The sequence below is a fragment of the Sylvia atricapilla genome, chromosome 2, assembly GCF_009819655.1.
Source record: "Sylvia atricapilla isolate bSylAtr1 chromosome 2, bSylAtr1.pri, whole genome shotgun sequence".
Taxonomy (NCBI): domain Eukaryota; kingdom Metazoa; phylum Chordata; class Aves; order Passeriformes; family Sylviidae; genus Sylvia; species Sylvia atricapilla.
In genome coordinates this window covers 110108311-110133139 of record NC_089141.1, presented here as the reverse complement: position 1 = coordinate 110133139, position 24829 = coordinate 110108311, and the positions used below count along the sequence as shown (strand labels likewise).

Genomic DNA, 24829 nt, shown 5'->3' with positions numbered 1-24829 from the left:
AGAGGAGAGGGAGCATACATGATACAGATAATTCATTGCTCTGGCCCTCCACAGAGATGCAATAATTTCTACAATTTGAAAAAAAAAAAAAAAAAAAAGAACAGAAGGGCTGAAGCAATAGTTTGTTGTCAGGCCAGCCTAGAATAAGCCTTAAGATTTTTAACACAAGTAACAACTGAAGAGAGAACAGTATGTTCCCTCATTTTCCAACAGATTACTTATGATGAGGAAAACACTCTTTCACCTTAAGAAATAATCACGCTATTTTTCAAGAGTCGATTCAAAGCTATCAATGAAGAAGAACAAGAGGCATCAGGTGCCATTTCTTGTTGCGAGCTGCGATTGAACCTGTGAGGGTCAATAATGACAGATGGCCAGAGGAAGATGAAATTCCCAAACACATTACCAAGTCTCATCTCAGCACAGTCTTGATGTATTGTAGCACTTGCCAGCCAACGCATACATCTTCTTTTACTCTTTGGCAGCTCTCTGAAGGGTTTTTTTTTTCTTTTGGGTCAATAACACACAATTGCACTCACTTCAGAACCCAGCTGTGAGGGTGGTGTTCTGTCAGGGCACCCACAGCTTGGGCCAGCGTGCCACCTCCAGGCATTGCTGCCTGTGGGGCTGCCTGTAGCCTCTGTGACACCACAGGGCTTTCTGAACACTTGAGGAAGGGAAAACTGTCACACAGGTGGAATGTTTGTGCCTGTCCTGGCTTTCCAGAGGGATGTGGGCAGCTGTGGGACATGAGCATGGCACAGGAGAGCATGCTTTGTCCACCCCACTGTACCACTGTAACCCCATAACCACATCACCCACTGTCAGACCCAGACATCTCTTAAACACCTGCAGGAACAGTAACTCCACTGCTTCAATGGACAACCTATTCCAAGATCTAAGCACCCTAAAACTGTGAAAAAATCTGAATCACCTCTGCCTCAGCTTAAGGCCATTTCCTCTAGTGCTACCACTGTAGGCATGGGGAGATGAGACTGGCCCCCACCTCACTACAGTCTCTTTTCAGATAGAAAATGCTCCTTTGCTGTGTCCAGTTCTGGGCTCCACAGGGCACAAGAGACATGGAGCTCCTGGAGCAGGTCCAGCAGAGGGCAATGAGGATGAGCGGGGGACTGAAGCATCTCTCTTACAAGGAAAGGCTGAGGCCTGTTCGAGAACAGATGACTGAGAGGGTATAAATTAATGGGTATAAATATCTACAAGGGGGCTGTCAGAGGACGGACCAGGCTCTGCTTGGAGGTGCCCAGGAGGCAAGGGGCAGAAACTGATGGTCCGAAGTTCCACTTGAGCATGAGGAAGAACTTCACTGTGCAGTGACCGAGCACCGGGACATACACCCGGAGAAGGTATGGAATGTCCTTCACGGGACATATTCCAGAGCCTTACGGACACAACCCTGTGCCGTGCGCTCCGGGCTGGGAGGCAGGACCCGGTGACCACAGCCCGGCCTTCCAGGCGGGCCCACCCCGCCGTGCCCGCAGTGGCGGGGCGAGGCGCACGCCTCTCGGTGCCGGGGCCGGGCTCGGGGCGGAGCGGGCCGATCCCGCCGCTCGGTGCCGGGGCCGGGCTCGGTGCCGGGGCCGCTCGGTGCCGGGGCCGGGCTCGGGGCGGAGCGGGCCGATCCCGCCGCTCGGTGCCGGTGCCGGGCTGGGGGCGGAGCGGGCCGATCCCGCCGCTCGGTGCCGGGGCCGATCCCGCCGCTCGGTGCCGGGGCCGGGCTCGGTGCCGGGGCCGGGCTCGGGGCGGAGCGGGCCGATCCCGCCGCTCGGTGCCGGGGCCGATCCCGCCGCTCGGTGCCGGGCTCGGGGCGGAGCGGGCCGATCCCGCCGCTCGGTGCCGGGGCCGATCCCGCCGCTCGGTGCCGTTGGCGGGCGGGGCGGCCGGCGGGGCGCGTGACCGCGTGACGCCGGTGGGTGTGAGGGCACGGCGGCGGGGCCGCGCTGGGGCTGCCCGCGGCTCGGTGGGAGCCCTGTCCCCTCCGTCCTGCACGCAGCCCCGCGCACAGGGCGCGGCGGCCATTCGGGGCCGGCCGCTGCCCGCCTCCCCGCCGCGGGGGTGTGTGACAGGCGGGCAGGGCCAGCGCGTCACGCCGCCCGCGCTCCGCCCCCCGCTCCTGCTCCCGGCGCCGCCACCTCGGCCCGGCGCGGGCAGGCGCGCGCGGCGCAGCCATGGAGCCGGAGTGCCGGGTGCTCTCCATCCAGAGCCACGTCGTCCGCGGCTATGTGGGCAACAAGGCGGCCACCTTCCCCCTGCAGGTGAGCGGGCGCGGACCTGCTCCTCCTCCTCCTCCTCTCCCTCCGCCGCCGTTCCCTGCGGGGCGGCGCGGGGAGCCGGGCGGGCGGTGTGACGGCAGCGCTGCCCGGCGAGCTCCGGCGCCCGGGCGGCTGCTGGCAAGCCGAGATAAGGTCGGGGCACGGCGGGGAGATGCCCGCACTTGGCGCCCTCCCCGGCGGCCCCGGTGCCGGCGGCAGTGCCTGTCCCGGGGCTCCGCGCACCCCGCGGCCGCTGCGGCTGCGCCTCCCGCCGGCTCCGCGCCGCTCCCGTTAACGCGGCTCCTCCCGGGGCCGGGGCACGGCCGGCGCGCTCGGCAGGGGAGGGGGAGCCGGGGCTGCTGCTGCTGGGTCTGCTCGGCTCCGCGCTGCCTGAGCCGGCTCCGGGCTGAGGGCGGCTCCGCTGCCGCCGGCAGGCGCGTCCAGCCGGGCTCCTGCCCCTCGAGGCAGAGTGATCGCCGTGTCCCGTGCCGGGGACTCGGGACAGCCGTGCCCTTGTGCTGACACCCAGCTAAGTCCTGCCTGCCCTCGGGGGCTGCGTGATCCCCCAGCCCGCATGGTCCGGACAAGCTGTAGTGGGGTGTAAGGGTCATTTAATGCGGGTGCGAGGCAGAAGCAGGCTGCCGTGGCCCGGGGCTGGAGGGTGTAATTGGATCTTGGCCTTCACGGCTGTCATGTGCTGCCTGCAGGGTTGTTTGCTTGGATCTCGCCGGTGGTGCGAAAACACTGGGCGAACCTTTGCACATCGCACAGTTGGGTCTTGAAGGGTCTGTATCCTAAAGGGCGAATTCGGGGCCTGCCCCATCAAGAGCTCCTTGTGCCTTGACACATGCGTGCGTGTCTGTATGGAGCTGTCTGAGAACCCCATTACCAGAACACGCTGTGTTGTGACGTTGGTTATCTTGGTTTCTGTCTTTGGTATTATCTTGGTTTTTATTTTTGGTAGTTGCCAAACGATGGTGTAGCTCATTTGACTAGACAGGAGAGATGATGTACTCTGGTAAATGATGTGAGTGAGGTCAGGCCTGCAACAAGCCAGTGTCACACCCCCGTATCACCATCCGATTAAAATGTAACCAAGTCTCTTGAAAATTAATGTATGGTGAAGGGTGATGTACGTGTGTAATCCGGGTATTGTGGAAAAATGCAAGTACACAGAGATTCAGGCCAAGAAGGTTGTCATGAACTGCAGGCCAGCTATCCTTCCTTTCCTAACAAAATGATCTTGAAATTGTACTTCCCCTTTTAATTCCTGTGTAGCAGAAGAGTACACGGTAGTACTTACTGCAGAAATCTCCAGTCTCTTAAACTGTTTTCTGTCTCCATTCTAATGATCTGTCAAAGGTTCCCTTTCCTTTAATGTAGCATAACCTTTCTGTGACATGTGAGCTGTGTAACTTGGCAAATGGGTTCTTGGAAACCAGTTCCAAGGCTATGATGGTATAAAATACTACTGGAGTTAAACCTACTGATGGTGTAGCTGGGTTTTGGTCAGAAGGCTGTTGCACTCGTGCTGTGTAATATTCCTCAGTGTATATTGTAGCAAGAAGTTTCTGGAGTGGGAGGAAAAGAAATTTACTTGGGGAGCAGTCAAACTCCTACCGCTACTGACTGCACTTGCAAATCCTATGTAGGCAGCCCTTAGTGGAGTTGTGCTTGCTGGAGAGTTGCCTAAACCCTTGTTTTGCTAGAACATCAGATGGGGCAAAGGTGTCCCAAAGTGAAACTTCACTTTTCTTTATGGAGAGAAACAAAACCCTGAGTCTTTCTCTTGTATTGTTTTTATATAGCTATGAAAATTATAACATGGATCTATTCTTGAAGATGGGTGCAAGTCTGGCATGCTTTTATTTCCCTTTCTCTTTTTATTTTTTTACTTTAGTTTTCTGAACCAGTTAAGTGAGACACCTTTTGAAGCTCATTATTATTGAGTTTGCCAGGCAGGATATATGTAGATAAGTGTGTCTGTGTGCCTGTGAAGTCTGATGGGCTGAAATCCTGACACAACAGTTCAGGAATCTGCATTTGGACAGCAGCAGCCAAACAGAAAACTTGACATGATTTCACCTGCTCTTTGCAGACTAATCCAAAAAACATCACTCGTGTTTGCATGACCTAATCTTTGGTGGCAATCTATGACATTACTATCAACAGCCAGAGATTTGCACAGAAGAGAATTCTTTAAGATCTTTTTTAATCAGTTGGTTGCATTTTGTCAGGCTTCCACTAGAGAAAAAGTGTTTAAAATGTAGGTATGTGGAAGGACTTCCTCTGTGGAGTGTGTTGTAAATGCTTTCTATATGGCAAACACAGCAAAAGAGAGTTAGACATATATTATATAGACATATATTATATTAGAGCAGCTATAACAATGGAAGTCATAGAGCTAAGTGAGAAATGTTAGAACTCTTTATATCATTTCAGGTTGAAATACATGTAATTCGACAATCTAGATTAACTAATGGGTTATAGAGGGAACATGCACCTGGATTTGCCAGAGAGTGAACTGCCCTTAGCACTGCTTTGAATTCTGCCTTGTCAAGAGTTTAAATAGTTTTTACTTGTGTGGTCTTACTATCTCTTTAAAAGGTTCTGAAGCTGGTTCTGAATTATTTTTTAAATAGTCTTAAATTATTCCACAGCTGTGTATTCTGAGCTTTTAGTATCAAGAAGTGGTTCAGGATTGTCCAGCATTTAAGTCAAGGAGAGCAGTAGGGTGTGCATTAACTTGGGGAGTTGCCACTGTGAGTCAGATAAATTATTTAAAACACGGAAAAGGTTTCTAAGTTTCTAAATGTTTCTAATCTTGACTAAGATTCGTCATAGTTTTTGTAATGTATGTTGTCACCATGACATCCAATTTCACTTTTATTGTACGTGGTTTTTTTCCTCAGAGACATCTCTTAGCTGGTAGTTCTAAATGTAATTTTAGCTTGCCCTTCCTGCCCCACCTTTTAGGCAGTGAGTAAAGGGAGCAGAACTGGCAAGCAGAGAGTTACAGTCTTGTCAAACCACAGAGAATCCAGAGGGACAAGGCGATTTCTGCAGAGGTACCTCATTCTGACCAACAGGGAAACTTTGGTAGGCAGAGGAATTTAAGATTCATATACTGCACCCATCAACTCTTGGCAGTCAGTGTGTCAGTCTGTGTGCTCAGTCCTTGGGGCCTCCATGAGCTTCCAAGAAAGAGTTTTGGAACTATAAGGAAGGGACATGGGAAAATCCCAGCCAGTTTTGCCTGGGCACTGGACATTTGCATTTACATTCAATTGCCACTGGAATTGTTCACACCCTTGTCTGCAAACCAGAGAATGTTGATCTCTGCTTGTGTCTCAGTTACACTGATGTTTTGGAGCAGTTTTGTTTGTTTGTTTTGTCTGCCCTAACACTCATAGAATTCGAGAAAATCCTGCCTCTGTTTTGAGTATATGATCCCTGATTTCCTTTTATATCTGCTTGCCTTGAAGACGGAGCTAAAATCTGAGACAAACACCATGAATTATTTGAATCTGGAAAATTCAAATTGAATTGTCTGTTCTGAATTGTAGAACCATAAACAGTTTCTACAGTACAGGATAAAATGGTCTTTTGAAATCTATGCAATAATTTCACTTTTTTTAAAACTTTCTTCCCCCATGCTGAATGGAGATAGTTGTCCAGGTATTAAAAAGGAACTATGATTCTTGAGTAGTTCTCAGTAATTCTCCTCTGGAAAGAAAACAGTAGGTCTACATTTTTAGCTCCTTCTTAATTGTAGAAAAATGGGAAACCAACTTTGGTCAGCACAGGTGGTAATTTCTTTGATATTTAGGGGTAGTCTTGAGCTGCCTAGTCCAGTGTGTCCTGAGACCAAAACCAGTATCAGTAGATCTATGCTAATTATCTACTGCCTTAGGGAAAAAAAAATACCTTTTTTTCCTTTATTTTGTTGAAAAGTGTACTCAAATGGCTTAAAGACTTTGTAGAAAAAAAAATGCATCTCTTATTTAAGATGACTCTTTTTCAAACCCTGCTATTGTGTTAATAGTATGAGTCAGAAGAAGGACGAATCAATGAAAAGTCTTTACAGAGTAACAATAAGAAATGTTCTTACTGTGTAGTCCTTATTTTTGTTACAGATCAAAGGCTGAAAAAACCTAAACCTTAAAAAAAATAAATACAAAGATGAAAGAATGCATTTGGTCTTTGTAATATCCAAAGATTGGCCTAAATTGCATCTCTGAAACAACAATTATTGCTCTAGAATCATACTCCAAATGAAGCTTGTGGAACTATGCAATTTCCCCTCTGACTCTGTTTTTTTAAGAAAGGTAAATAAGTGGATGAATGAGTTTATAAAAAACAACCCAAGACATTAAAAAATTCACAACCCCTCTTGGAAGGCTCGTTCAAAGCTGTGTAAAGAGCATTTGCTTGTGTAGATGTCAGCGCAGGTACCTGCAAAAATCTGGTGAATAACTTGCACAAGGTGAGGGCCTGAAAAAGACTTATCATCCAAAAAGTCCAAACAAGGGGGCTCCCCCCACCTGGCAGTGTGGATTTCTGGGGAAAGGCTTTACCAGATCTTTCCAGAAGTTCTTGTCCAGATGAACCCAGCTCAGGGGCACTGAGAGAACTTTGAACATCTCAGAAGATTGTAGGAGATGGACTTTCCACCTGCATGGTAAGCTGGGAGAGATGGTGAGTGGGACAGGACTCGGGGGGGGATAAGAAAGTAGATTATTACTCAAAATACAACCACAGTGAGGGGCTTTCAGCTCCTAACATTGTCTCACTTCTACCCAACAACAGGAGTTTATGTTTGTGCACAACTCTAAACAAAGAGACCTCAATTTTCTCTTCGAACTCCTAATGGAACCTTTTCAGCTGCTAATGAAAAATAATCAGCTTGAAAAATTAGAGTAATTTCAACCTGCCTAAAAGAAGTGTAGCTGGGGCTGCAGATGTGCTGTGGACTCTGAGTGGCTGGGCAGAGCCTCTGCTGAACAGACAGTGGGACTGACTGAACCATCCTCATCCAGGGTCAGGTCTGTGTGACTCTGGGGTTTCTGACTGTTCCTGCTGGTCACTCAGTAATGGCAGCTTGTTAAATAAGCCTTGGTCATGAAAATACAGAAATGTAGAGGGATGTTAACACAGGCTGATGGTGTAACACAGTTGTAAAGCTCCAAAAATCATTTTAAGATGAGTTAAAAGTTACTGTGCATTGTGTGTATGGGGCCGGCTGACCAGTTGGCATTTTTAACTTTTAAAAAAGGTGTTGATCAGTATTTACAATGATTGATGATTCTGATAATTTGCTGACTTTTTCCATAGTAAATTGTGAAAGTTTGAATGATGCATATGCTGGTCTTTGACACAGTAGTTACACCAAGAGTGTGTGTAGTGACGTGTAGTGAACAAATAGTTTTTGACAGAAATGTAATCTTTTCATCTGCCTCAACACAGCAGAGGGAAAAGATGAAGGAGGATCCCATTTGGTGTCTACAAGTACATGCAAATATTTGACTTGAGAGGAAGTAAGAAGACTTTACCCTGATTCACCCACTGTCTTTGGAAAAAAAAAAAAAAGAGCTGTCAAGAAATTGAAAATCTTATTAAAAGACTGGAAAACCTTGCCTAGAGGTGGATTTGCACTGTTTGTGTGGGGAGTATAATGTACTCAGAGACTCAGTAGCAAGTGTTTACTTGCTTAAGGCATTTTTATATTAGGAATGGCCCTATTTTATGTCTTTAATCTTAGAGGTGGCTTTTTTTTCAAAATTTTTCCAGTATTTGATGTCTTATTTCTGCTCCAAATGAAATCTCCAGATAAGAGGATATTTTTTGTGTATAAACAAACAGGGACAGATGACAGGGAAGAGTGATCAGGTTTCTAGGGTAAGAAAAAAAGCTTCAAATTCAAGTTAATTTCATGTTAAAATGTATGGAAATGTATGGAAAAACAGAAGTATAGTTTGAAATAATAAAATGAATCTTTAATTATATAGATATGCAAACTGTACAAAGGTACACTTAAGAAAAACAGAGGACAGAGTTACTGATAACTCTCTAGAATCTTCCTTTAAGTAAACTGTTGGTTTTTACTATTCACTTCTTCTATTTATATCCCAAAAGTGATGAAAAGCATATTTAGTCATTTTAGATAAGGGATACAGCATTATCCATGGCTGACTGAACACATACCAGGCAGGTATTTTTAGCTTCTTTAGGCTGAACGGATGCAAGTGGAAGTTCCACTTCAGTTGCTCGTGTTGTATGGAAAACAGGCTGGAATTGGTGAGGCAAGGTTAATGTGAGGAGCTGGACATTAGTCTTGGGACATAAAATGTCCATTCTCCTGAAATTACTATAGGCAGTAGTGTGTTCAGCTGCATAGTAATGTGTACAGAGGAGAAAATATATATATATATATGTGAAGAGCATAATGTTTGAAACATGCCAGGGAGGTCTGTGCTGATAGATAATATGAGCCCCAGGAGAAGCCAGACTAGTTCATCATCTTGTGGCCTGGCAGCAGTGAGGTGACTTATCATAGCTAGAAAAACATCACTGTGCTGAACTACCTGAAATCTTTCAAGCCTTTGTTCAGAACTCGTATTTGTTTGTGTTAATTCATCCGTGACACCTCTGAGCTCCAGTTCCCTTAACACCTGGAACAATTATCTATGGGGCAAGAGGGAGAACTGAGGTACCAAAACCTCTTCTGTGGTTCATTTAAAAACAAAACAAACTTCTCTTCACCCTCTGTCATCCTTTGTAAATTTTAAGCATATGGAGTAGTTTGGGCTGAGTAGAAATCCTTGCATGGTGGTTTAACTTTGCTCTCTTGGGAATGCAAAGCGCCTCTTGCCAGCTGGATGTGTGGGATTGAGGAGGTGCTAGAGCACACACTGGAAAATGGAAAGTCTCTCCCCTGTGGCAAAACAAAGCTGGAGGGCTGCTTTTTTATTGTGGATGCAGTCACTCCCAAAAACAGCAGTAAATGGTTTTCCTGACCTGCAGAACTCTTCCAGTCTGGTCACAACTTTTCCCTTTCTCCCCAGTGTGGGGCCCACTCCTGTTTTACCTCTCAGAAGAGGATCTGTGTGGAATCTCCAGCAAGGATGGCACAGCTATCAATGATGTTAATAAGCTGAAGGAAGGAACCCATGACAATCTTCAAGAACACTGGAAACATCCAAAGAAGTGCAAACATCCAAAGTGTGGTCCCACAATATCAGAATACAGCAAATTTTCTCTTCATTTGGCAGGTTGCTAGCCAATATCTTTCATACTCCCCTAATTTTTAACACTAAGTAATTTTGGATTTTCCCTGAATTTTACCATGTTTCTTTAGAGCTGCTCAGCATGGTAATTCTGTCTCCATCTTCTCTAAGGGGAAAGAAAAAGAAAATCAATTACAGTAGAAAAAAAACCTGTTGGCTAAATTCACAAAATCTAACACTTGTGCAGAATTGCACACTGGAGCTTGTGGTCATGTATTTAGTAAAGTCTGGCCTAAATCTAGAAAAACTAAATGTATATATTTTACAAATCTATGTGTTTTATTACTTGTTTTTTGGATGGTGAGTACTACTGCTCAAGGTTACACTGAAGGAAAACTCTTTTCCCATCCATCTTCACTGTGGTAACTCTTAATTTTTCTGGCAGGATAAAGCCCCTGACTCACAGGGGTGAGCCCCACACTACCTGTGAGAAACAACTCCGAGCATTAAACAAAAATGAAAACCTAAGGTTTTAAAAATCCAGCTATGTTGTTCTCACTGTAGTTAATGGAAGTTTGCCCATTCGTACAACAACCAAACAAATGCATGGAAAGCTAGTGTTTAAATTTGGGAAGTTTTATCTTGTCACCTGTCCTCTAGGGTACTGAAATCTGCTGGTTTCAGTAGAAAAGCCAGATTGAGAAAAGCTTGCTCTGGCCTTGCTGCTGCCAGCTGGTCCTTCCACCTGTACTATTTTGTGTCCACTTCAATGCTCCAAGGAAAGTCATTTTGTGAGGCCATGTGGTTAAACTGCTCTGAGAAACCATCCAGGTTAAAAATGACTTGGCAAAAATGGAAAAGAAGAAAGTGAGAGTTTATTTTGTGAGCCAGTTTCCTGATCCAGTTCTATAAAACAGCCCCACAGACAGCTCTTTTGGCATAGCTGAGGTCCCAGGGCAGGAGCACGCCCCAAGCTCCTGCAGCTGGTGTCTGCTGAAGGAAACTGTTCTCTAAGACATCTGCTTATTCTGAATGAAGTGGTGAGACATCCACCCTCCTTCTTTTGTGTCAGATTCTTCCTTGTGTGGCCTTGGTCTGATCTTGACATGATGTGGCACCTCCTTGAGGGACCTGTTTGCTGTTCTATTTCTTAAAGTATCTCTTACCATGCAATATAATGTCTAAACCTTTGGTAGAAGTCCACATAAAGCATGTGCTGGATAAAACAAACCTCTCTTGTAGGATAACTCCACCTTAGGTGTACAAAATGTGCTTGCCCACACCTTGCTACTGGACTGATGGTTAGGGACCTGGCTAGCCAAAATATGAACAGCAGGGCTAAAAATAAAGTAAAAATCAGAGGAAAAGAATGTGCTGTTGGATCCTCCTCCACCATTTCATTCACTAAAATAAAAGAGATAATTTCCACGCCTGTTGGACCTATTGCTGCTGTCTGTGTCTGCCTCTCCTTATCAGTGTTTGCAAACTTCCTCATGTAGCACTGCAGGATTCCAGCTGGCAGGAGTTTGCAGTGACAGTATGGTGTTTTGTCAAATTACATCCAAGTGTAGAAGGAAGCAGCATGAGGACGATGAATCTGAAATCTGCAGTGAACCTACTTCTCCATCTGAAATCAGCATCTGAAGTCACTAACAGTAAAAAGTCTCAGGTGAAATGTGTTTCTTGGGTGGAAGGCAGGCAGAGACCCCCAGCACCACCTTATTCTGCTATTTTTATGTTTGTCCTTTAGTGGGAAGAATGAAGGGGAAAATAGCAGCGGAAACATGTTTTTTCTTGTCTTTCAGTGGCCTTAACCTTTATAAATGAGTGTCTTGCAGATCCATCACTTAATATCACTCCAGATGGCAGGAGTAGCCTCCTGTCTGTAGGAAAGTCAATAGAGCAGCTCTACCACACATCTTTCGAGCCTGCAGTCATCTCAGTGCCAAACTAGAACTGTTGTGATGTGGGGAGTAGTGCTGAGGAGGGTGTGTATCTTGCAGGCACAAGAGGCTGCTTGTTTGAGTAGCCTATGGAAATGGTCATGATGTAGAACAAAGAATTTCTTAGTACTGAATAAAATGGCTGAGGGGAATTTTGATAAAGGGATCTATTTTATATCATCTGAGTATGTTGCATTGAACAGTTAGTAGGGCATGCCAATCTGTCTGTCCAGGTGCAGAGAAAAATTAGTGACATTGTGCTGTTTGCTCTGAAGTATTCCTGTGTCTCCAAGGCTCCTTTGGAATAGCATCCTTAAGGCATTTCTGGATAATCTTGAATTTGGCCTAATTACAATTCAGATAAGTACTTGCATTGCTGCAAGCCTTTTCAGAAAAATCAAGAAATTATTTGAGAGCAGACTGACTGCAGTCTCAGGCTGTTCTAGTCTTTTCAGTCGGTCATGATATTACAGCTACATCAGCCCATCAGCAAATTCTCAGTGAGTACCAATTTTGCCAGAGCACTATGACAAAAACTGTAGCCTGCTTTGGCAGAAGAGAGAGGATTTGTTTTCTGCTCCAGTCTTTACAATGTCCTCTGTGGTGTCAAGTGCTCAAGTCACCTTATAAATCCTGAAAATGGATATGCAGTTGATCACAAGTAAAAAAACAAGTCTTGTTCCAGTGCCCAATCACCCTCTGGGGGAAGAATCCTTTCCTAATATCCAGCCTAAACCTCCCCTGACACAGCTTCAGGCCATTCCCTTGGGTTTTGTCAGTGTCACCACAGAGATCAGTGCCTGCCCCTCTTCCCCTCCCTGCAGTGAGGTCTCCCCTCTGTCTTCTCCAGGCTGAACAACCCCAGTCCCTTCAGATGCTCCTCACAAGGCTTCCCCTCCACACCCTTCACCATCTTTGAAGCCCTTCTTTGGATGCTCACTAATAGCTTAATATCCTTTTTCCATTATGGTGCCTTTTTTCTCAAGGTCACCCGGTGTATATTTTTACTGTCTGTTTTGTAATTGTCTATTTCTAACCTCAGAATTTGAAGTGGTCTGTTCATAAATCATCAATAATGTGTCCAGCATCCCCGTCTCCAGTTTATTTGGTCTAGTTTTTTTATCCTGGCACAAAATCCCCAATATCATAATGATTTTTCTTTGCAGTGCCTTGTCAGATGCTGCACTAAAATACAACAATATTATAAGTACAGGGTTCTCTTTAGATATTTGATGTGCCTTATTAAAAGCTCAGAGAAAAAAGATATTGGTTAGCCAATAGCAGTTTCAGTTCAGTTTATCAGCCCACGCCAGCAATTATTACTGCTTCTCTAATTGTCAGGACATGCCTTTTCTTTTTCCCTAGTTCCTATTTCTCAAACTGAATTAGTGTTTTTATTCTTCTGCACCCAGCACAATGTATGTTTTTTGATTCAGCAGCAAATGGAAGGAGATGCAATTAAGTGAAAGAGCAGGCACACAGCAAGAGGCACAAGCTGCAACTGGGAAATTTTTCTCCCATTCCAAATTAGTTTGATTACAGAAATCCAGCCTTTTAAGACATGTTTCTATGCCATCTCCAGAGGAATACAGTGGAGCAGTGTTCACTGGAGCTGCAGTCATGGCTGTGTGAGATGAAGTTCCAAACTGTAGGACATTAATGCAAACAGATTGTAATACAATGGATTCATAGAGCAATTTATGCCCTGACACAGAGACTTTCTTACTGGAAAGTATTGCTGCCATTACTTGGCAAAAATCACCCCAAACCTCAATTACCTTGTTTGACAGGGTAATTTTAACGGTAGTAGTAAAGTTAATTCTGTTAATGCCTTTCAATTAAGATTTGGTTTAATATATATTAAAATGTTGGAAAAAATAGAATGGATTTGGTTTATGTGATATAACAGGTTTTTTTTTTTCCACAAATACAGGCATTCCTGGCTAATTCAGTTTGTGAACAGTACACATGCTCTGCTAAAAGTCAGCAATTTGGAGTCTTACCACAAGATTTCTTGAAAATTCCTCATATATGTCTAGTTAAGTCTTGGTAACCTCCTTGGTTTATGTACATCTTTGTGCTATAAAAATTTGTCCTTTGATGCCACAGTTGGGATAAACCTCATAGGGTGTTAGGAATTAACAATTGGGCTGGAGGAGAAGATTTTTATTTTGTATGTATTTAAGATGTAGTATTTGCTCTTAAATAGTCACTTTTTTTAAAAAATACTGCTGTGTTCTTTAAATGATATAAATCAAAGTACTCTCCAGTGCTTGGAAAGTTTGACTGGCTTTTGAACCTGAAGAGTTTTTCTTTCTGTGGAACCCCGTGGCTTGTCATGTGCTGCCATTCATTTTTGAAAATGAGAGACAAATTGACAGTGTGATGATTAGAGGACTGGATCATCTCTTACAAGGACAGGCTGAGAGAGCTGAGTGGTTTTGGTTCATTTGATGATATCTGTTGTACTACTTTTTGCTTTTTTTAGGATTTACTCCTACTGTGCTCTAACTCATCAGTCTGTTACCATTTGTTGGCACAAAGGACGGGACATGCCTGGCTTGGATGTTTCATCATTTGAATATTAATTAGAGGAAGAGTTATCCTATTTTCATAAAAGTTTTACTTGCAAAAAAGGTATCTTGATACAAAGCTGAAGAGTTGAGATGCAAGGAATTCAGGTGTTAAAATAAATACAAAGCTGTGTTTATTTTGGGGAGAACTGCGTGCATGAAAGTCAAATCCTTCTTTTAGAAGTGGAGTCTCAAAGGTTCTCCTCTCCTGATTAGCAGAGCCTTGTTCATTCTTACCTTTTAAAGATTTTTCTGTGTCCTTGTCCTGTCTGTGTTTCCCTTAAACTCATCTTTGTGAGATTTTTATCTGTGGCACATTTGTAGCTCAGATCATAAAAAAACCCAAGGTGCCTTGTGTTCACAATAAAACAATTTGCATGAATGACTGGCTGAGCTTGTTTAACAATTTCCAGTACCAATAATTTCCCTGGATTTGAGGTTTACAAACTGTTTTGTTTGGGGACTTGCATGAGAAAATTGATTTTGATGTGTTCTGGTATGGTAAAGTTAACTTTTTCCAAAATTAAGAACTTCGAAAGAACTGGAGAGTTTGGATGGAGGTTTTGCCTTTATTCCCTGGAATGTAGATAGCAACCTGTGAACATGTATCAGGAATGTAAATACTATGCTTAAATGTATCAGGAACATAAATACCATGGAAGAAACATGCATGCAGTGTGGCTTTAAACAAACTTCGGGTTTTTTCTTTTCTTACAGTGTTTTGGTTGGGGTTTTTTTCCTTCTGCCTTTTGCTCGTTCCATTTTTTTCCTCTAGCTTGAGCTGCATTACTGCTTTGTGATTTTAATTTCAGACCTTAAAATGAAATGCCACTGGAGGCACAAAGCCAGTGCCCTAAGAGGGCAATATATACTGGTCGTGTTGCAGAATGGAGAGGTGGTTTTAATTGAATTTCATTCTTGCAGAACTAGGTCATTGTTCTCTAAGGTTGTTTAAATTAAGTACAAACTAAAGCATTCTAGTTAAATTGGCCCACTGATCATTTAACAATAAAGGATGTTATTATCTTTACTGTCAAAGCTGGCATAGTTAATAGTATAAACAGAGTACCCTGGGCTTTATCCTTAGAACCAGAACTTTAGGTTGAGGAGCTGGTGGTGGTATTTTGTGTGATTTTACACATGGAGTTCTACAATGGATAAAACTGAGTTTTTTGTAGATAATTGTGTCACTGGCTGATGGAGTGACCCAGGCTGGAAGGAACCTCAGGTGCCTCTGGCTCAAAGCTTGGGCAGCACTTAAGTTCAGTCCAGGCTACTCAGGGGTTTATCCTCTCTGGATCTTGAAAACCTCCAATGACAGCAATTCCCAGATCATCTCAGCCCCCTTTCTCTGAATATGTACATATAATGCATTGGAAATTGGGACTTTTTATTTGTTTTTTCTAATGTTTAATACCCGGGAAACCACTAAAACTTCGTTCAGTTCTGACGTTTCTGTAATTCAAGTGTGGTTTTTTTTCACCCACTTGGGAGAGGTTAGATATTTGTCTCTTAAAAAAAATAATTTTTTTTTCCTCCCCAAACTGGATACAAACAATGGAAAAAGGAGAATTTCTTGAGTACTACAAAGTGTGTGACACTTTTGGAAATATATCTTTTTCCCCCACAGGAGCATAGTAAAGCTGCAATACAAATTTAAACAGAAGCAGTTCAATAACAGCTTTTCACATTTCTCAGAGTAAATAAAATTATTAAATGAGAAATTATATTAATATTTACTCTGAGGCAGAGCTAATCTTCGAAGTTAACAGTTTTCTGACTCAAGTGGTGTTAATAATCAGATACCAAATAGGATTAGGAGGTAAAAATGAATACCTTTATTTGCCTCCAGGCCATTGGTACATAATGTAAATTACACAAATATAAAGGTTGGCAATCATTAAAACTGGATTTCAGATGTTGCATTTGCTTCAAAATCTTCCTGCTCATTTCTCTGTTGCTACACTGACAATTTTTCATACTGTGAAATGTTTTTCTTCTTGTTTTTCAGCCTTCTCTTATCATATCAACTGAGACTCTCCTGTGGAATGTATGTTTGTAATATTTGATTTCTAACAATCTTAGGCAATGGTTCATCATGGTGATGAAGTAACACATTTTAGTGTGGTTAAACTGTTTTCTGGAAGGAATGGGAAGAGAAACTGTAAATTTTAAACAAAGCTGTAATTAACACAGTGGCAAAGTCCAAAGGGTTGCATGATTAGAGGTGAACCATAACTGAGATCCAGTTCTTTATGTAACTTACCCAATTCAAGACATTTTCTGTCTCTCTGGGCATTTAGTTTGCTCTACTAGTGAAACAACTGGTATCTCTTGTAAAACTTTAATCCTGAAGGAAGACTCATTTTTTGGCTTTTTATTTAGGGCATAATGGCTGGATATAAGTTTAAATTACTTCTGTGCTTTTAGGAAAACTAGGCTGTCTATCATCTTTTCCAAAAGAGCCAACACCTTTAGAGGTTGTCCATGTATTTTGAAGCCTCTTCCTTTCTTGTTTGTTGATTTTTCCCTTGAGTATTTGCTATTTTGAAGAGGTGCATTTGGATAGTTCTCTAGACCACATCCCTGCCCTGGTCCCATTTTCTCTTTGCAAGGTTGGGAAAGCACTTGGGGGAAGAACTGGATGACATTTGTTCCTTTCCTTCAGTTACCTGTGATGAAGAACTCGGCTGAATTTGATGCCATGCATGATGTGCTTCATGCTGATTGTTTCTTCTGATGTGTTCTGCTCTGCTGTGTGTACTAGGATTAAGTCTTGCAAATATTTTTCTGAAATGTGTCACTCCGATCTGCCAGCCATGGTTTCAAAGCACAGGGGCTCCTCCAGTTTTAACGTTTTGTGATTTAATTTTAGAAGTATAACAGTTCTGCCTCTTTCATTTGAAGATACTTGAAAAACACATTGAATTTGCCCATTTTCCTTTAAGATTTCAGTTGCAAATATCACTGTATGATGTGATCCAGGCAACTGTGGTTTGGGTCTTATGGTTTGGGTCTTACAAGAAACAACACTTGACATATGCTTAGACTGCAGGCTGAGAGATTTAGGAATGGACTCAGTCATCTTTTTCCTTGGGAGAGCACTTATCATCCTTACCCACACTGGTCTGGGTTTAGATTTGCCCAAGGTTTCCAGTTCTGTGAGCAAATGATACTTACACAAGGTGACAGCAGAGCGTGGAAACTTGGAATTGCTATCTCCTGGAGGGCCTGTAGGAGAGCAGATCATCCAGATCAGGGGATGGTGGCAGCATAGGGGATGTGTGTCCCTGGCAGCTGGAGCTCTTGGACACTTGCAGAGTGTCTGATGTCACCTACATTTCTCAAACCAGAGGCAGCAATATCACCACAGGACCCTTGTTCTAAGGAGAAGGGGAGGCAGCACAGGTATGGACTAAAGCAAAAATTTAGCATTGTAAGTTCATTTCTTTGTAAGCTCAGTCCTGATGCTGATCAAATATGACTCGTTCTGCCACAGGCAAAATCCAAGTGAGGTGAGTCCTGCAGTTTATTTACACAGAGGTACAAGGAACACGTGTATGTACACAAGCAAGAAATTTTATATATTGAGTTGAGTCCTGTTTTGAATGTTTAATTCATTATAAAAGACTTCAAAATTAGTGGTTTTAGTTTGCTTTGCCCAAGGAATTAGAAGTATGAGTATGTATGAAAAAGGTTTAACAAGATATCTTTTGAACAAAATTCCCTTTGTAAGCAAGGAAAGTGTCCATCATTCAGTGCATCAGAAACTGTCTCTGATGTCCTTTAGGTGTGAAGAATGACAGTCACTAACACTGATTTTTAATTGTTGGTTAGAGGAAGAAAACAACACTTCCTTATCCACTAGAAATGATCAAGTTGTTAAAATGAATTATGCCAACCAAAATAAAGACACAGTTTTTTCTCTAGTCCTAGAAGAGGTGATTGCTGTGAAAAGCTGCTTTTGTCACCTCAATCCTGTTTTCAGGTTGTCTTCTGGTGACTCAATTCTATAGACTTTTCAATGCAGTTTGCCTTAAATGCAACCTGGCTTAACATGGCTTCAGCATTCTTTTTGATAATTCTGCTACTGATGCTAAGCCTAGGCCTTGGTAAGCACCTTTATGAAAGGAAATGCTTTGGAGTAACTGTCAGTTATTTTGAGGGTTGAATCAGGTTTCAAAATTAGATGTGTTAGATTTCAGTCAAACCTGTTTATTCAAAACAAAACTTGGAAGGAAATTGGAAACTGTGACAGAGTAGACTAACACCAGTAAGTGATTTTTGTGGAGACCTTTAAAGGATTTTTTTAGCCTGTTTTGGACTGATGAGAAAAGTGAGAACATCGAGGTCCTTTGCAGAATTTGAGCTGTCTGTGGCTTTTCATCCACTCTCCAAAGCACTTCATTTACTGTTTTACCAAGTGTACAGCCAAGCTAACCTGGCACCTGTCTATCTCCAAGAGAGGTGGTCTCCTTTGTACTTTTCCATCTTTTGGTTGAAGCAGATTAACTGGCCTAAACAAACCAAAAATCCCTAGTCCTGTGGAAAACCTGTTTGAGAAATCAGATGCTAACTAATGCTGGGGAAGGCGCAAAAGAAGGGCTGCTCGTTTTGGTGGCCATCATCTGGGACAGAGCTGACCACTGTAGCAGTACTGCCCTGCCTGCAGCAGTTGTGCCTGCTCTGCTTCCCTAAAGCACTGAGTGCAAACCTGATTAGTCAGTAAATCACAGTAATTGTGTTCTGTAGTCTCAGGGGTTAAGTAGTTGGAGAGACGTGATCTGAATATTGCAGAGAAATTGATTAATTCACAGTTATTGCCAAGATACTTTAAGGAAGTAATGACTTAGGTCTGTTCATTACAGAGAAGGGAATTGACTATGAGGTGGCAGTCTGGTTAGAGGCCATATTCCCATTTATTTCCTTGAAGAGCACGTCCAGACATCAAGGTTAAGGTCATAACAGGATTGTCATGTTCCCAAACCATTCAGTTCCTGGGACTTTAAAACAAAACCCACCAAGGTGAAGCAAGAACCTGGGGGGAGCGTAGGCGCTGAGTTTAATTTGAACCAGGTCAGGTTGGGGTAACGCACCATTCTGTGTCCCATTAATCCAAAATTGCTTTGCTTTCTGGTGAGGAAGGAACAGAAACCTTTATTAAATACTGAAATAGGAGATTCAGTCTATGAAGACCTGTGTGGACGTGAGCTGTGAAACAACAGAAGAGTAGCACCTGCAGGCAGAAGGAACGACCTGTCACAGCACGTAGCTTCATCTTATAGCCAGGTATTGGAATAAAGGGCTTATCACAGGGAAAGTACAGGCACAGGGAAAGCCTGATGTGTGGCACCAGACACCCAAAAGGGTTTTAATCTATGCGAAGGAGTCGCCTTCACGACAAAAAAGGGAGAGGCGTGAGTCTTGCTGGAAAACGAGACTGGGAAAGCTTTGTTCGCTCGCTCCCCCCTCCCAGCAAATTGCCTGCAAGAGCATCATACACACTGGTGCATCATTCCTCTTATCTCCCAGCATGACTCACTGAGCCATACATAGCAGCACTTCTTTTGAGGAGATTTCTTACTCAGAGCAAGCTGGATGTGGAAACAAAGACTCGGAGTCAGACTGTTAATGTCACTTTTTGCATTAGAATTCCTTGTGTGACACATAAAAATGTCTAAAAACAGCTTGACTAGCAGTGCCTATCTGTATTAAACAGGTATTGTCAGGCTAAAAATACTCATTAGTTTTCTCCTGATTGGATGCTCTTATTTTCATATTATTTGTGTATTTTTGGGCAACAAGAATATCTGTTGATTGCACTAGGAAATTATTGGGTATTTCAGTATTTGGATTGCTGGTAATGCAATATAGCAGGTGGCTTTCAGAGCATGCTTTATGCTTTTTTTATTCTGTGGGTTTTTCTCCCTTTTATTGCCCAATCATACTCCAAATTAATTCTCCGTGACTTCTTTCTCTTCTCTTTTAGTTTTAAGGGAACTGATTGTGACATCCAAGTATGGCTTGTAATATTGATCCTTTTAAAGATCCTTTTAGAAAACTTCAAGAAAAATTGATTTTCTGGAATGCCGATGGGACCGTCCCTCCATATTGTGCATTAATTTAGTACCTTGTACTTCTTTTCTTGCCAAGAAACGCCAGCCAAGGCTTTCTTCAGGGTTTCAATGCTTGCTGCTGGACCAGATCTCTGTCCTTTTCCCCAGATGAACTCCAGCCCAAGGATCCTGAGCTGTGTTTTTCTGGTGCTGTTGCCAGCTGCACTTCTGTTCCCTGTTTGTTCCTGTAGTAGAGCACTGTGCTCTTTGTTTATGTTGCGTGTTTGTTGACTCAGCTCCCAAAATTTTTAAGTATGCACTGGGAAGCAAGGAGTTCCTCCCTGTGTTTTGTGATGTGGGTAATGTATTAACGAAGTCGTGTTAGTAAAGGAAATATTCCTGTGTTCTATTACAGGTTTTGGGATTTGAAGTTGATACGGTGAACTCTGTCCAGTTTTCAAACCACACAGGTAAAATTTTACAGATACTACTCCACAGTCACTGAACTCACTCAGCATGGGGCTCACCTCATCCCATGATAGTCCAGAGGACATTGGTCTTGTGTTTTCACTCACATTTTCACAGTATCGTGTGGAAATGTAATTTTCATGTTTTGATTCAAATCTCTCGAAAGCCTGAATATGGCAGTAGGGCGTTGATATGATGGATGTGGTGATGCCTCCTTCTGCCCTTCAGAGTGTGAATTTCTTTTGTTAGGCAGTAGTCTAATTAAGTCAGATAGTGAAATAACACAAATACAGCCACTTACACAGCCAGGCGTGTGAATAAGGGAGTCTTCAAAATGTTTTTCTGTGAATTATGGCTCTATGAGAGTCATTGTCACATCACCAACCCAAGCCTCAGAAAAATACTGAGGTAGATGGAAGGTTTCCTCACTTTGTGCCCATCCAGGTACTATCTAATATCCCAAAATCTCACTTTAATGGGAAGAAGGGTGTTAATACATTTGGGTGTATTTTTATTTAAGCTCTAAGCCTGAACTCAATGTGCTCACCTAAGATATTGAAACTTCCTAATACTAACAGTGCTAGAGGAGTTGATTTTTTAAAAGAAAGCTGAAATTTATTTTAGCAATACCTTTCACCCATAAAGGAGCTCCAAGTGACTTGCTATTTTTGAATCACTGGAGACACACCATGCTGTCTCAGTGGTGGCAGGTTGTTTGAGAGGAGAGCTACTCCAGACAGAGAAAATCTACAGGTGTCTTCAGAAAATAGTCTGGGAGCAAATTCTGGCTTTAACATCTTGGAGAAGAGCAAAAGTTGTTTCTGACAAAGGAAAAAGAAGACAGAACTTGAGGTACTTTTCTAGTATCTCTACACGTACAGCTCTATTAATAAAGTACTAACTTTTGGAACAGAGATCAGACTCTTACTCTGCTGAACTTCATGCAGCTTTCAAAAGGTTGTAAGGTGCCCATCATGGAGGGAATTTAGTGTCACTTTGGGAACAAAAAATTAATGTTTCAAAGGTGGCTTGAAAACTTGTTGAGGAAAGGCACAAAAAGAGGTAATAATTAAACAAGGGAATGAGGCCTTTCCTGGCTTAGGCAAAAATCTGCTTATTTTGCTTGTACGCTTTGGCACAGTACAAAGGTTCTCTTGTGGTTTTTAAAGATACATAGGTGTGACTTCTGTTTATTTAAAGAATGTATTTGGTTTTGGAGTTTGGGATTTTCTGTTGTTTAGTTTCAGTAGCTGGGTAAAACTGTTGCAATCTTCCAGAAATTAAGCAATTTTTTCGTGTCAGATTATTCGGTGCTTGAAATACATGAACACCTGTTGTTTGTTGGCTTTCTGTTTCAAGATTAAATCAGCTTTAGAGGGCACTGAAAGAGCTTAATAGAGGTTTTATTGACCATAAACTGAATGTGTCTAAAGGTGGGAAAATTACATTACCAGTAGGGTGACCAGGTTCTTAAAACAAAAAAAGAGAGAAGATTTTAAATTTGTTTTTATTAGTATCACAGCCAAGGGAAGGTTGCCAGTGTTTCATTCAAGGTTTGGCAGACAGTGGAAGGAACAATAAATTAGTGATTCCTCCTCCCACAAGAAGACCAAAATAAGCATCCCAAACCCCAAAAGATCTCAAATATCACAGTTCTTTAAAATGCTGGAACTACTCCTGATGTTTACAAGTCACATTTTTGGGAGGTTTGTTGTGGTGATTTTGTTTGTGTTTTGGTTGGTTGGTTGGTTGGTTGGTTGGTTTGGGTCTTTTGGGGTGTTGGGGTTTTTTTTGTTTTTGTTTTGTGGGTTTTTGGTTGGTTGGTTGGTTGGTTGGTTGGTTTTTTTTTTTTTTTTTTTTTTTTTTTAAAAAAATCTATTAAAAAATCCCAAAGTTTGCTGCACAACCTCACGATTTTGGGAAGCAGAGCTTGTGTCTGGCACTGTCCTGCATTGTGTGCTGGGTGAATGGATGAAGGTAACTTGAGTTTGCTGGAAAAACAAAATTTTACAAGAACCATTTCTGTCATCAGCATTAAAGCTGGAGGACAAACTCCTTCAAAATCTAGCTGTGAACTTTAGTTTCTGAATGAATGCCAGATGAGCACAGGTGGAAGAATGTGTGGAGTTTTGGACATGGTATAGTTTCTTTCCTTCTTTCCTTGTTTTTAAATTTGGAGTTAGCAGCAAATGAAGTGCAGAGAGAATTTATGACTAACAGACTTTGGTGAATCATTATTGCTCTTTTTTTTGCCCTGTCCACAAATTAGTAAGACACCACAGGCCTCTTTCTGCTGACTCCTGCTCAGAAAATTCAGCTTTCTTTAGTCTCTGATAATCCTGAAATTTGGAAAATGTGCTTTGAATCAGTGCCCCTGGGAGAACAGTTTGTCATGTTGCTTCGTGAGGAACTTTAGTGATTAGAGTGACTCACACTTGAGTGGCATCATGCTTCCCATACAAATGAAAGAAGCTGTCGTGCAGCCTATTAACTGTGCTCTTTATCCTATATTAACATACTGTAAGCAGAAGCATCTCCTCATATGATGTGCAAAATCAGAAATCTAGATTTATTTTTAATGATATAGTTGATTTTTTTCGGGGGTGTCTTTTTAATTCTTCGGTGATTTCCAGTTTTGTTTTTCATTGTTAGGTTAATTTTAAGCAATAATGTCCTTACTCTGCCCCCAAATCCTACCTTTGAAACATCTCTGGAACAAATAGCCTGGGGTTTTTTTTCTTTTACTTTTCCTTTTATTCTTGAGCACGTTTGACTTCCACTTAGTGGGTGTGTAGTAGGTGGTTGGGTTGGCTGGTAGGTCTAACACATGAAAAATGACAATTATGTCTTGATGAGATTCTGCACAGTCTGCCCACCCAGGTGATTCATTCACCCCTGTGTGTGCAGGGCAGAAAGAAAAGATCTCCACTTGTGCCTGACACCAGTAGCATTTTACTCCCACTCTGTGACCAGCTGTAAAAAAATCCAGTGGGGAATTTGGTGCTTAATTTGTGGTCTTGTTGAAGGCCTCCTGGCAGATACAGATGAGTCATGTGCTCAGAGCAGGTTGTCTGCTGGAGTTTGCAATGTGAATTTTGTGACACAGCTGGGCCCAGCTTGCCTGCCCATCACGAGCCTTAAACACTACAACTTTCTTCCTTTTTCCCATGTGAAATTCTTTGTTACTGAAGCCACTTGGAATAGTTTTGCAGGGAGCACCACAGGAGGAACTCAAACCTCAGAACAGAATGTTCTGGGTTGGAAAATAAAAGAATCTTACGTGATTTGCTTTACTAAAATGGTAGCTTGTTTTTGTTCTGCTGTGTTGGTCAGTTGGTTTTATTTTTCCTTCTGATATGCCTGGTACTTTGATTTTCTGTCATCCTTGTTTTTGAAAGTAAGTAATTAAGAGGATTATAAATACATCCCAAAGTAAAAAAAAAAAAAAAAAAAAGGCAAAGAAGGGCAAATATGTAAATTCATCTTGTGTGAAGTATTAGCTATCCCTCTTGGTTGTGTTTTTTAATTTATTTATTTTATTTATTTTTCATATGAATTAACCAAGACATTTCCTTTGAGACTGATGAATATGTTCATCATTTTAATGACATGAGGCATTGTTATCTTAGTTGTTTATCATTGCCTTATCTGCTAAAAGCAAATAGATAACATGTAATTGCAATAAAAGACCGTAACACAGACAGGCAGAAGGGCTATAAGGTTGTTCAAGTGTTTATGTTCATCTGTGTGTTTAAAATTATTACAGATATGGGAGACTAATGCAGCCTGAGCCAAGGGGAGTTTTGAAGAGCTGTGTCGTGATTTGCAGTGTTCTCTCTGCTCTCTCAGACCAGCACTGGGGGGAATTAATTGGTGGTTTTGTACCCAAAACGAGGAACACTCAGTTTTCTTCCTTTTTGCCTTTCTCATTTCAAGATAATCTCTCTTCCTGTGACCCCATCCTCCAGTTCATGAAACCTTTTTGAGCATGAGTAACTGGCTTTTTCTTCTGCCTTTCTGCTTTTTGGTGTTATATTCTGCCAGGAAGGTAGGATAAATGCAGGATCACGGGATTTGCCCCTTTTGTTTGTCAAGTCACATGAATTTACCCTGAGGAAAGGGCATAGTGAGGTCCCATCTTGCTGCCAGTTTTGATTTGATTTGGTTATTATGTGAACAGAATTCAGTTCCTAGTGACATCACAGTCCTCTGCAGCTCCAGTGAAGGCATTCCCTTTTTTAAACATCTATCAATATCTGGGGCTTCCCTGAGAGCTTCCCTTGGGCTTTG

The 24829-nt window shown here is 42.5% G+C and overlaps 1 protein-coding gene across 1 annotated transcript in view; it reads left to right on the top strand.

Moving 5' to 3' along the window:
- Positions 1–2139: 2139 nt before the first annotated feature.
- The window catches only part of PDXK (pyridoxal kinase), a 44884-nt gene continuing 22194 nt past the window's right edge, over positions 2140–24829 (top strand). The window contains exons 1-2 of the mRNA XM_066314106.1: positions 2140–2276; positions 20487–20541. Coding sequence (XP_066170203.1) covers positions 2190–2276; positions 20487–20541 — 142 coding nt within the window. The 5' untranslated portion in view covers positions 2140–2189. The remainder of the gene's footprint in view (positions 2277–20486; positions 20542–24829) is intronic.